General features: G+C 44.0%; 1 protein-coding gene across 1 annotated transcript in view; it reads left to right on the plus strand.

The window, feature by feature from the left end:
• The window catches only part of SNTA1 (syntrophin alpha 1), a 67,930-nt gene extending 54,297 nt beyond the window's left edge, over window positions 1-13,633 (plus strand). Inside the window, exons 3-8 of the mRNA XM_079979540.1 lie at window positions 1,225-1,420; window positions 2,236-2,443; window positions 5,329-5,459; window positions 9,416-9,612; window positions 10,610-10,797; window positions 12,549-13,633. Coding sequence (XP_079835666.1) covers window positions 1,225-1,420; window positions 2,236-2,443; window positions 5,329-5,459; window positions 9,416-9,612; window positions 10,610-10,797; window positions 12,549-12,641 — 1,013 coding nt within the window. The 3' untranslated portion in view covers window positions 12,642-13,633. The remainder of the gene's footprint in view (window positions 1-1,224; window positions 1,421-2,235; window positions 2,444-5,328; window positions 5,460-9,415; window positions 9,613-10,609; window positions 10,798-12,548) is intronic.
• The last annotated feature ends 236 nt before the right edge of the window (window positions 13,634-13,869 follow it).

Below are 13,869 nucleotides of genomic sequence, written 5' to 3' on the forward strand. Positions count from 1 at the left end.
GAAAAATTCAGAGTTACTTATGCATTTGGTGCGCTGAATAGGAATGCTGTGTGTTCTTATGGGTATACCACCAACTAGAATAGGGAACACTGGGGTGAAATATATATATATATATATATATATATATATATATATACATACACACACACACACATACATATATATATATATATATAATGAAAAATGTTTCCAGTAGACTTTAAGGCAGCAACATGGAACACAATCAGGTTCTAGAAGTATTGATTTTGGCATGAAGTGAAAGGGGCTTGGGTTTAGTTGCCATCTGGCGTATTTGCATAATCACTCTGGCATTTTGAGAATATGGGCTGAGTGGATCTGTGCAGAATTTTTGGCTTGTTTGTTTGTTTGGCATGTGATAAAACCACTGCGTGATTGACTCACCATGTCTGTAGCTAGAAACTCAGTCTATATTTACCATGCCATCGCAGAGCTGTAAAAGCTTCGCTGTGTAGGTACAGGTTCACTTGCAAGCTTTTCTGATGCACATCTTGGAACAATGACATCTTTGCTTGCCATGTGTGTAAAGATGCCACTTCAAACTCTGCCCTGCATTGTGTTAGACATTCGGGCTGCCTTTGAAAAGTGTTTAGAAATTGCAAACAAATGGGTCTCACTAGGGAGGGATTAAAAAATAAATAAATCTCAATGTCAAGCTTATCTGCATGGATATTTTTTCTTCTAATTACTGTCTTGTTTTTTCATCTTGACAAGAAATGAAGCTGTGGTTGTTTTAACCCACCCTGAAATTGGTGAGAAATTACTTTTAATTTTGATTTCTCTTCTGTGCTAAGAACCCTTGCAGATGATCTAGCAATACAACGGTACACCACAAACCACAAATAGAAAAGGTGCAGAGTTCTTTGTGTTCTTACCTGCATTAAAGACATTCTCACTTTGCACAGCCTATAATTATAGGGTGGTTTAAAAGGAGAGCAAATTCTGTTCTTGTTCAAGAATGACTTTGGATAAGGAAAACATTCAGATTTCCAGCTCCCCAAAGAAAAGTTCATGAAGAATCTTTCACTTAAGAAACCTTGCTGATGGTAGGCGCACAGGGTGTTTTGGGAAGTACCTGTGAAATCTGTCTTAGTTGATGCCCGGACTATAGATCACTGGAGAGTGGCAGGATTGGAAGCAACCTGTTGCAGAAGTACCTGGAATTGTACATCTGAACATTCTGTGTGTTGGTTTTCTCTTTTCCAGTAAAATACATGAAGGAGATCTCTCCCTATTTTAAAAATTCCTCATCTGGTGCAACTGTAAGCTGGGACTCTTCGCCAGCCTTTCAGAAGCAAGCTTCACCTGCTCTGTCCCTACGAGACCTCAAGGAAGGCAAGAACATCCCCTTAAAAATGTGCTACATATCACGGAAATGTCTCCCCAGCGATCCAGAAAACAGGTAATGCCGCAATTCCCTTGACTTTTTCTCAGTGGTGTTATGCCACCTGTAGAAGCATTTGTACATCAGAGTTGCACTTTGGCATGTAATCTTGACTGATCTGTGTGGTTGCAGGAAAATGGAATAAAATGTACAGAACGCCTTTCTGAAAGCTTGTATCCACAGCCTTTTTTCCCTTTGAATGCTCAACTTTGTACCCCTCTGCACTACTGAGATGTATTTTAAAGTGCCTTGAATTCTCAAAATGAGCTGGATCAATCCTATTAACTGTGTCAAATGAGTGGGATTACATCAATATAATATTGTGAGTTCGCCCTGCATTGCAAATGTCTTGGGCTCTGAGACCTAAAGAAGGCCATGGCTTTCAGTAGGACCACATATAGGAACCACTGTCTCCAAAGCAAAGGCATTAGTAGAGCAAAGACTTGGAAGCCATAGCATGGCAAATCCAGGTCAACTCCACCTCACCTACCAAGAGACAGGGCAGAGCACTCAGTCCTGATCACAGATACACCTGAAACTGCAAGCCCATGTAGACAAGAACAATCCCCATGAAGGCTTTGGAACTAGGGATAGGGCAGAACTTCAGTCCACATTGAAAGGTTTGTAAATGCACTAAATTTGCACCTCTCAAAACAATATCCGCACCAAAATGCATTCATCCTTCGGAATTTGTACTTCTCTGAATTTTGCAATGCGCTGGAATAGGGGGCAATGTTTGCAAAAATGTATATTAGGCAAAACTACATGTAACAGTTTGTGTCTGGGCTGCCAGAAGTGTTTCATTCTCAAGTTAAGGGAGATTCTTCATGCAGATACCTGGAAGTGTGCTCAGCAGATGGACGGATCCCCTTGTTCCTTCGAGCAAAAGATGAGGTGTCTGCCCAGGCGTGGTTCAATGCCATTCACAGCAACATCAGTGCCCTGCTGCCAAGAGTCAAAGAGGAGCTGAGGACCTCACAGTCTGGAGTCAGTGTTGCTGGAAGTAGAGACATCAAGCACGTTGGTTGGCTGACCGAACAGGTAATGGTGATCTTCTTGGTTTGAACTGCACTGCTCATGGGTGTGTGTGTGTGTGTGTGTGTGTGTGTGTGTATATATATATATATATATATATGTCTGTAGCTACCAAACACAACTTGAGGAAGGCAACGCAATCCCTAGGCAGTCCTTGGCCAACAAATCTTATCTCAAATTATGCTGGTGTGTGCATATTCTTAGTTTGCACACTATCACTATCCCTAGTTTGAGTTGTATAATGTTTGAAGTAGGGAGACTTGTCCAAATTGGCTCTCTTTCTTATTTTATTCCACTTGTGCAAATGGATTCCTAATAAAACATCTGTGGAAAAGTAATTTTTATTGACCTACAGGGCAATCCTATACATCTCTACTCAGAAGTAAGCCCCACTGAATTCAGTGGAATTTACACCCAGTTAAGTGACCATAGGATTAGTTATCAGGGCTGATTTGGGATCCTGCAGAATTCATTGTATTTGGTCACAGGAACATTTGAGCTCTCTTCAGGCCTCTTGCCTGATCACTGAGAACTAGATGCCTATAGGTGGCTGAGTGCCCAATATCTCCTGCAATGCCTCTAGGTTTGGTTTCTGACTCTGTATAAGGCACCTAGCTTCCCATCTCCCTGGAAAGAGTCCATATTATACTGAAAATTCACAATGAACAAGAACTCTTCTTAAAATGGGACAATTAAATAAAGGAAATGAATGAAAAGAAGCTGAGATTCATTATAACATTATCTTTTTGTCATTCCTACATCCATACATCAAGAGTCTCCTCTCCACCTCAGAAAAGCCTCTCTTATTTGTGTCTGTGGATTACGTTCCCTGAACAATAATCGGTCATAAAAATGGCAAGCATATCCATGGACTGCTGATTGACACCTGTCCTGTACCAATCAGTAGTGGCCCCCTCTCATTCTTTTATTTTTGAATTAGTTGTTGGTGCTAAACAAAAACACCCGTCCTTTCCAGACCATGTAGCCTACTTTACAGTTGTTTGTTTGCTCCACATGTGTAAGAGGAGATTAGTGACCAGTAGGTGGCTTTTCCTAATAATAATTTTCCTGATATGATTAGTATTTCTGTCACTTTTCAGTGCACCAAGTAGTGCCTTAAGGGTTCTCATCTCATCAAGCTGGATGAGTGGCTGAATGGATTCAGACAGCCACTTTAACAGCCTGGTCACATGGCCCCCATTTGTGACTGTGGCTGTTGCATGGCAAATAGATGGTTAGGTAACAAATGCTTCCTATGGCCAACTTGGCATCTGCATGAGCTGCATTAGCCGCCCAAGTCGAGCTCACTCGGTTCGCAGCAGAGTAGGATCTCATCTTCATCAAAACCCTGAATGGTAATCCACTGCACCCACCACTGGATCCTTAATGCTGCTTTTATCTAGAGCTCCAGCTGAGCATCTAGCCTTTGTAAGTCACAGCTGATTTATATTTAGGCAGAAACTCCTGTCTCCTTTGATCTTACGCATTTTTATAAACATGCACACTGGTCCAGGAATGCCTTGGTTTGGATAACAGCCGGCTTTTACGTTTCTCAGAAGGGAGAGCAACTCTTGCCTCTCTGCCCTAGCACGGCTCTGAGCTTGCTTCCAGATGACCTGTTTCTTGAGCATCCATCTTGATTTGTTTGTACAAGGTTTGCAGAGAAGTTCTACGTTCGTTATTCATTGAGCTTTAGTTTTAATGTATTTGTGCAGAGATTACGTGGTTTCGCCCAACATCCTTGTTATCTAGCGCATTTCCCCAACGTTTTTCTTCCGAAATTGAATTTTATCCTCCCCCCCCAGGTGTTAGAGTCTGCCACACATATTACCACAACATCACAGGTGCTGCTTCCCCATGACTTCTTCCAATAAGGTCTGTAAGTTGAAACCACCTGAGTTGGGTCAACTATATGGCTCTTCGTCATGCGATCATTTCTTGCTCCACCTTCAAGGAAGGAACTACAGGACCTGCCCTGCATGTATGGTTTCAGCATACATGAGTTACCTGGGAAAGGAAGGAATCATGGAGAAGTGGTTCATATGCCACTGTAGAAATGTCTGAATCTGACTAGAACATATACGAACAATATTCATATAACCATCTCCATTTGAGGGTTACATCACTGGAAGACTATAGACAACTGTGTTCTGTCAGTTACAGAGCCTGCTTGATAGCTTCCATGTGTCTATAGGGATGCTCACGGAATGTAAATGTCATGAATCTTGATGAAAAATGTCCTCTGCCCCTCTTGGACTCATGTGCACATTGGAACTTGGCTACCCACAATATTTCATCCTTCTCTGGATTTTGTGATGCAGTTCTCAGCAGTTTAAATGATTCGAAAGAGGCATTTACATACCGATTTTGCTAGCAATTCACAGATTAATACAGAAACAGAATGGAATTATGGGTCAAAACATGCAAACGTGGCACAGACCAGAAGCAGATAATGCCACCCATCTTTCTAATAAAGCCCTATATTATGGATGAGGAACCTGTAGCCTTCCAGATGTTTTTACACTACACCAGGCCTGACCACTAGCCATGCTGGCTGAGGCTGATGGGGAGTTGGGACCAAAAACATTAGAGGGCCAGAGGTTCCCCACCCTTGCCCTATAAGCCTAGCATGTCTTGGATGAAACTGTTCCTACACACACCCAATCAAGTTCTTAGGGTGTCATCTTTGCTCTGCACTCCATCTGCCCACCAAGTGTTATAAATCGGCTACTGTACAGAACAGGGCCTTCTCTGCACTGGCTCCATAATTAAGGTATTCCCAAGAACAACATATCTACCCTGCTTATAGTGTTTCTATTTCCCCTGTTAGCTGTGACAGTTAGAGTGTTTCTGTCTGTTCTGTGCTTCTGTGACTGTTACTTTGTTCTCAGCTCCCTGGTGATGGGACGAAGAATATCCTGGCCCTCCTCACTGAGAAGGAACTTCTCTTCTATAGCAGCCTTCCGCAAAGCAGAGAGGCCCTGAATAAGCCAACACACAGTTTCCCTCTCATCGCCACCAGGTAATGCAAGCCACAGTTTTGGAACACGCGTGCTGCTCTGCTTTCCTGTTTCGAACTCGATTTGCTGGAGTTTGTAAAAGCTTCTTTCTGAGTAGCTGGGTTACACAGTCCTGGCTCCAGGGATGTCATCCTCTTTAACTTGATACCCTCTTTCTCTTGCGTAGTCTCTGGTCCTCTCTCTGTCACCGCTTGGACTGTGTCGCTACAAATAGAGCTCCGCAGTGAAGAGAGAGCTTGGATGCAGCAAACAATCTTCTCTTCACTCGGTTATGATGGTTAAAAGAGCGGTCCCTTCCCATTTCTTATGGATGGATTCAGGAGCAAGCAGTCATATAAAGGCTGTACTAATTCCAGCGTTTTGAAAACATCTCCATTTAGGGGGGTTGTCCTTTCCTTCCCAAGTTGCCGCATACCATCCCTTCCCCAACCTGGTGTTCTCTTCATCCCTGAGCATTGACCATGCTGTCTAGAGCTGATGGTAGACCAAAACATTAGGGGAGCACTTCAAACATTTTAGGGGTGCATTCAGACCAGGGCAAAATTGTGTTAGTTTTCCTGCTGATAATGCTTGTGCTTCTGTCCTGTTTTCTGATGTTCCGCCCATGCTGCAGTACCTGTTGGGTTAATGGAACTGTGGCTTTTTGACCAATATTACTGTGCTAAATTTCATCCATTCCCACACATGTGTGCTTCTGTTCCCCTATAGATTCCCTCATGAAAGCAGCAGGAAAGAACTGTATGCTAACATACCACCCCAAAATTTGTCACTTTACTTATTTATTAGTGCTATTATTAATTTGTATACCACCCTTCATCTCAGGGCGGTTCGCAACATAAAAATACAATCTAGAAAACACAAGCTATGGAATGGAAACAAAACCAAATGGATACCCCCTCCCTTGATTACCCCCATGATTTCTCAAGTTAAGGGGGCTTCAATTCCACCCCCCCCATAATCAAATAACGCAAAAATGAGCAGCAAACATGTGCTACATTCCATTCGTTTTCTTGATGGCTTTTGTGTCGTATGAAAAACTCAAATATAGTGCAGAAATCAACAGTTAGGGAAACGTCGGGGAAATGGAACAAACTGAGGTGTGAATGCAGCCTAGGAATGATACAGCTAAAAAGTGAATAATAATAATAATAAATTTTTATTTATATACAGCCCTCCCCAGCCGAAGCCGGGCTCAGGGCGGCTAACAACAATAAAAGTCATCCTGGTGCCTGGCTAGTGACTCTTGGTTTATCTCCCTTTGCCACTTGTGGACTGACTCCCTCTGTCAAGTCCTCTTTCCTTGTCAGAAAGTTTCCTTACTCTTGCTTAGTAGAACTCTCTAATCTGAGTACAGATAGGTAGCCGTGTTGGTCTGCCATAGTCAAAACAAAATAAAAAAATTCCTTCCAGTAGCACCTTAAAGACCAACTAAGTTAGTTCTTGGTATGAGAACTTCTGCTTCATTGACTATGCAAAAGCCTTTGACTGTGTCGACCATGGCAAACTATGGCAAGTTCTTAAAGAAATGGGAGTGCCTGATCACCTCATCTGTCTCCTGAGAAATCTCTATGTGGGACAAGAAGCTACAGTTAGAACTGGATATGGAACAACTGACTGGTTCAAAATTGGGAAAGGAGTACGACAAGGCTGCATTTTGTCTCCCTGCTTATTTAACTTATATGCAGAATTCATCATGCGAAAGGCTGGGCTGGATGAATCCCTAGCCGGAATTAAGATTGCCGGAAGAAATATCAACAACCTCAGATATGCAGATGACACAACCTTGATGGCAGAAAGTGAGGAGGAATTAAAGAACCTTTTATTGAGGGTGAAAGAGGAGAGTGCAAAATATGGTCTGAAGCTCAGTGAGAGATTTTACTTTCTTGGGCTCCATGATCACTGCAGATGGTGACAGCAGCCACGAAATTAAAAGACGCCTGCTTCTTGGGAGAAGGGCAATGACAGGCCTAGACAGCATCTTGAGAAGTGGAGACATCACCTTGCCAACAAAGGTCCGTATAGTTAAAGCTATGGTTTTCCCAGTAGTGATGTATGGAAGTGAGAGCTGGACCATAAAGAAGGCTGATCGCCGAAGAATTGATGCTTTTGAATTATGGTGCTGGAGGAGACTCTTGAGAGTCCCATGGACTGCAAGAAGATCAAACCTCTCCATTCTGAAGGAAATCAGCCCTGAGTGCTCACTGGAAGGACAGATTGTGAAGCTGAGGCTCCAGTACTTTGGCCACCTCATGAGAAGAGAAGACTCCCTGGAGAAGACCCTGATGTTGGGAAAGATGGAGGGCACAAGGAGAAGGGGGCGACAGAGGACGAGATGGTTGGATAGTGTTTTCGAGGTTACCAGCATGAGTCTGACCAAGCTGCGGGGGGCAGTGGAGGACAGGAGTGCCTGGCGTTCTCTGGTCCATGGGGTCACGAAGAGTCGGACACGACTAAACGACTAAACAACAACAACATGAGCTTTCGTGTGCATGCACACTTCTTCAGATACACTGAGCAGTCAGTGTATCTGAAGAAGTGTGCATGCACACGAAAGCTCATACCAAGAACTAACTTAGTTGGTCTTTAAGGTGCTACTGGAAGGATTTTTTTTTGTTTTTGTTTTTTCTCTAATCTGAGTTTGTGTATGTTAGTCAAAGTGAAGAATATATGAGTGATCTTACTTGGGGAGAAGGGTCTGGGCTCTGTCCTACCATGTTGTTCCATCTGAAGAATTGTTTGTATGCCTTTGTATACCAAAAATAATATGCAGCCATCACTCATGGAATGGTTTGGTTGGATTTAAAAAAATGAAGTTTAAGAAACTGGAGATTGGGTGTTCCTTCTGTTTGAAGCATTTCTATGGTTCTGCTGCCCCCTTGTGTTTAGGGTCTGAAATACAAATTACCAGTCAACAGAAATATATTAAAAGATTTTGCCTTTTTTAAATAGGCCTGTGTGTGTGTGTGTGTGTGTGTGTGTGTGTAAGAGGGGGTGGAGGGAGAGAGGGAGAGGGAGAGAGGGATGGGTTTCAGAAAATATACTTTGCTCCATGGATGGTGTTTCTGGGCCGTTGATGGTGCAGCTGAGTTACAGATGTTATTAGTGGCCATTATGTCACACAACTGTTCTAGTGACAGAACAAGAAACCAAAATAACAGTGAGGCTTTGCCACCGAGTGTACATTTGATAGAGGGCCAATCCCACTTGCCTTCAAGATGCGCACACAAAAACCTCTTGCATGCGTATCTTTAAAAAGTGCCATATGTGAAGCAGCCCTGTAATCCAGGACAAGTCCATGGGTTGACAGGATATTGACAGTATACAGTCGCAGGTAATGCAGGCGTTGACCAAGCACCCCAGGTTATAATGCAGCAGCTTGAAAGCAAACATGCATGTAAGAATTCCTATGGGGAAATCTGGATTTGGGTTTCCAGACTCAGTATGGGATGAAGCTTTGTCCTGTGCCTTTAATGCAAAGGTGGGGATGCAGATCCTGGATTCTTCCGCCCTTCTGTGGTCCATTTTGACACCTAGGAGGGGTCCACCCATCTGACAAATCCCCTGATCTCACTAGAAAGTCAAGTTGCCAGTTTCTCCTTTGAAGTGTCCAGCCAAGCTTGGAGCTACCACCACTCAGCTAATTGGCACTGACTTCAGCTCCCACCAGCGCCAGACACTACAACTAATGTCAGAGATGATGGGAGTTGTAGTCTTAACACCTGGAGGCCGACGGGTTTCCCAGCTTTGCATTAGCCTTTGGGACAATAAAATGTATTGGACTTCAAGCTACCACACAACCCTTTGGTATACTTAGACTTCTGCTGTGTCTCATAAAATGCACACTTGATGGCTCGCCATGCATTAGCCTAGCCCCAGGCTGCAGTATTGGCTAACTGGTAATCTGACCATGGAAAGAGTTTGTTGCGCTGAAAGGCCCTTTCTGACCCAATCCCTACAGGCTCGTGCATTCTGGCCCATCCAAGGGTTCTCTCCTCTACGACTCAGAGCTCTCGTTTGCTTTGCGGACCGGAACCAAGAAAGGCATAGAGACGCACCTGTTTAGCGTGGAGACACACCGGGACCTGGCCACGTGGACAAGGATGCTGGTAGACGGTTGCCACAACGCTGCTGAGTGTGTCCAGGAAGTGTCGACAGGTCAGGAAGCAGGTGGAGCTTCGCACATGGGGACTTGAGGCTTTCCGAGGAACGGGAATGAGTCCATGGCCCCATTTGCTTGGGGGGGGGGGTCTCCAACTTGCCAGTCCTGCATTGTAGACTGACCTAGAACCAGGGGTTCTTTGGAGAGAACCTACTCTTTAGTCCAGCACCCCAAGGCATGACTGGGTAAACTGGGTTAGGATAGGCGACTGTTATCCCAGCAAAATAAAAAAATTCCTTCCAGTAGCACCTTAGAGACCAACTAAATTAGTTATTGGTATGCGCTTTTGTGTGCATGCACGCTTCTTCAGTTATCCCAGCATTACTGCCACTTCTAAGCTCACCATATGTGAACTATCTGCTGGATAGTTTATTTACCCTTGAATAACGGGAGAGTAGCTTAGATGACAGATCTTTGCCTTGATTATGAAGAGCTGGGGGGGGGCACTTTCTGGTCTCTCTATATGCTACTCCCAAATGATTATAGCCAGCAAGGGATGCGGGTGGTGCTGTTGTCTAAACCACAGAGCCTCTTGGGCTTGTCGATCAGGTCGGTGGTTCAAATCCCTGAGATGGGTTGAGCTCCCATTGCTCTGTCCCAGCTCCTGCCAACCTGGCTGTTTGAAAGCATACCAGTGCAAGTAGATAAATAGGTACTGCTGTGGTGGGAAGGTAAACAGCATTTTCATGCGCTCTGGTTTCCATCACAGTGTTCTGTTGCACCAGAAGCGGTTTAGTCATGCTGGCCACATGACCCAGAAAGCTGTCTGTGGACAAATGCCAGCTCTCTTGGCCTGAAAGTGAGATGAGCACCGCAATCCCATAGTCTCCTTTGATTGGACTTAACCGTCCAGGGTCCTTTACCTTTTTTACCTATGGCCAGCAAGAACCTGCAGTAGGTTTCTGTGTCTCAGCATCAGTCCATTCTCTAGAAAGCAAAGTTCAATGCCAAGTTCAATGCAGGCTTTTCTCTTTCTCCACCTCCCGTCCCCAGCATGCACATGGAACGGGAGAGACTGCACATTGTCCATTCACATCGAGAAGGGTTTCACCATCTCCACCCTGGAGCCAGGCCTCACCAAAGTCATTCTGCTGCAGCAGCCTTTTGAGAGGCTACAGATGTCCTCAGACGACGGGGCCAAGATGCTTTACTTGGACTTTGGCAGCTCAGAAGGAGAGATTGTGAGTTCCCTTTCTTGCCTTTCTGTGCTCTTCCAATGAGTTTTCAGGGAAGCAAGTGAGATGTAATATGTAGGAAGCAGAACCCGCTGTATTGTGTCCTTGGGGTATTTCCTGGAGCTGGCTAAGGGTTGCCCAGACAGCGGCTGATGGGAAACTGTTGATACTAATCATTGCCATTATTTGCACATCGCACAAGCTCACGGGGGGAACCAAGGCTTTAGAATGAGCATTTAGAATTTAGGGAAAGAAGTGACAGGGTATTAAGTGGCTGGAACCACTCACAGAGGTTGTTTCTGTGGCACAAGTCTTAAGTAGAGGCAACATGACAGAAGAGCAGGGCTCAGAGGAATAGAGCAGGGTCCTGTTGCTTTAGAGCAGAGATGGGGAACCTCATCTCTCCAGATGTTGCTGGACCACAACTCTCATTATTCACGACCTTTGCTTATGTTGGCTTGGGCTGATGGGAGTTAGGAGTCCAACATCTGGAAGGCCCCAAGTTCCCCAGCCCTGCTTTCGAGTCAGAAGAGGCTGCCTTGAACCAAGTGAGAACATTGGTCCATCTCTCTTAGTATTGTCCACACTGACTGGCAGCGCCTGCTCCAAGGTTTCAGATGGGTCTCTCCCAACCTCTCCTGGAGAGGTCAAGGATTGAACCTTAGACCTTCTACATGTAAGGCAGATGTTCTACCATCGAGCTACAGTCCAGACTCAGCGCAGTGGTAAACAGGGCTTGCCATCTTAGGAGAGCAAATTGGGCTTTGCTTGAATGCAATTTTCAGGCCCTGAAAGGCATATGTGTTGTCCTGGACTTTGAACTCATCATTTTAAACTCAAATGGGCAAAGCCCATGGCCCTACCAGCCTTTCAGAAGGCTGTTGAGGGTCAGCGTGGCAGCCCAGGGTGGCAGAATGCCCTGTGCGTATGCTTGGTTTTTGGAAGTGATATGTTTGGACTAAGCAGATAATTGTCATTCATGGGTTTGTATGGTCTTGCTTTTGGGGCAGGAAAGTGCCAGGACGTGGCAGTTTCTGCTATTTCAGTTTTGGTAAAAATAAACAAAAAACAAGGCAGTGGAATAAATTATGCAAAGCGAGGAAGTGTATGCAAACAACTTAATTGGCATAATATATCACAAGTACAGAGTTAGAGTTTAGGGTTTTTATCCTCTTCAGGAAATTTTGCACAGTATGCAGAGTCTTGGAGAAGACCAGCATGGGCAAGAATCACACATAAGTCAATGTCCTTGGTCTTAAATTATTATTATCTTCCTTGCACCAGTGGCAGGTTGTTCCTATAGCACATTCACTTATCTCCCAGTGCTGCACCCTTTATTATGGGTTATATCCAATGCTATTTCTAGTCAGAGCAATCCCATTGAAATTAATAAGCATGACTAAATTAGGTCCATTAATTTCAGTGGGTCTACTTTGAATAAAACTTAATCGACCACAACCCAGTGTTTGGATGAGGCATCCACTGTGATCCCTGATCTATCCTGAATTTTCTTCTCCTGCGATAGAGAAGATACCATATCAGCCTATGGTCTGAAATGCTAGGTGCAGCCACTTTTTCTCTAGAGGGTTCTGCAATGGATGATTAATGTACTTGCCCAGTTCTTCTACTTTCTGAAGTCATTGCTTCTTTGTTGCACAGCCAGCTGTAACAAAGAATCAGATTTTCTAGGGAATGTAGAATGGTGAAATGCTCTGAACCAGCCCCTCATCACTGTCTATGTTCTTCCTTCATTGCAGCAACTAGATCTTCATTCCTGCCCCAAAACCATTGTCTTCATCATCCACTCATTCCTCTCTGCCAAAGTGACCCGGCTGGGGTTGCTGGCATAGGGACACAGGGCAGAATCTGGAGAGAGGCAAGACTCCATGTGATCTATGCACTACGGCTATGCCTTCATGGCCAAAGCACATTTTTAAGAACGCCATAACAGACTGGAACAAGGACAAAGGTTGTCATGCATCCAAAGCCAAAGGAAGCCAGTAGACTTCCCAGACAACTGATGGAAACTCACGGACAGGCAACTGCCTTGGCATGCAAGTCCCAGGATGGGCAGCCCATGCAATAAAAATGCTCCTGTAAAGTTGCCCATCAGCACATGATGTTCCTAGAAAAAGAAAGAAAGAAAAACCATCCCAAGCTTGGAAAATATGAGACTGCTGAAGATGTCATACCAACCCAGTTCTGCCATCACATTAGTGCCTTGAAGATGATATTTTATATAAATATATATTAAAAAAAAAGTTTGTATCAAGGTTTTATATTTATATAGCTCAGTTTATGAACCATAAAGGGATGCTTACAGTGTTGTTTGCTCTGCATTTGTCATGACCATTTTACACTCAAGACTGCAATGCTGTGTACATCTGCCTGGGAGTAAGACGTAGTGGGACTTACTCCAGAGTAAACATGCTTAAGGGTTGAGTTGAAAATGTGGTAGATTAAGCCAGATCTCTTCATTACCTGTAACACATATAATCTGGGAGGGGGGGGGGGGACACGCAAGCCATTAGTCTGACATGCAGCCAGCATAAGCTGGAACATGGCTACATGTATTTGCCGATTTATCCAAACTTTGGGGATAAGCTACAGAAGCCATAATTTTAAAAGAGATGCTCGAGTTGAAAAAGATCAGGAAGATGATTTTTATTCTTTATTGGTTTGCTAACTCTTGACACCTCCATTTTTGTTTGTCGGACATATGTTTTAACTGGAGGTGCTCTTGAGCGGGGGAAGCAATTAGTTTTATGAGCTGCAAAATCATGCATGGAATTATCTTTATTATTTTGTTTTCCTTTTGCGAAAATAAATACAGATTACTAAAGATGACTAAAGCAGAGTTTGTTTCCCTATCTGAATTGAAAACAACATTTGGCATTGCCCACCAAGCCTGAAATTTACCAGTTTTTGACACAACAGTGGCTTTCTCATCTCAGTTTAATTTTAATTGGCATAGCTTTCTGGCTGCTTCCTGTATACATGACTATTATCAACTAATCAGAGTCCTGTTGTTCAGTAATGTTTAGCTCCAGTAAAACTGACTACATTACTTTCGCTCTT

This window comes from Podarcis cretensis, assembly GCF_951804945.1.
Source record: "Podarcis cretensis genome assembly, chromosome: 6".
In the NCBI taxonomy this organism is placed as follows: domain Eukaryota; kingdom Metazoa; phylum Chordata; class Lepidosauria; order Squamata; family Lacertidae; genus Podarcis; species Podarcis cretensis.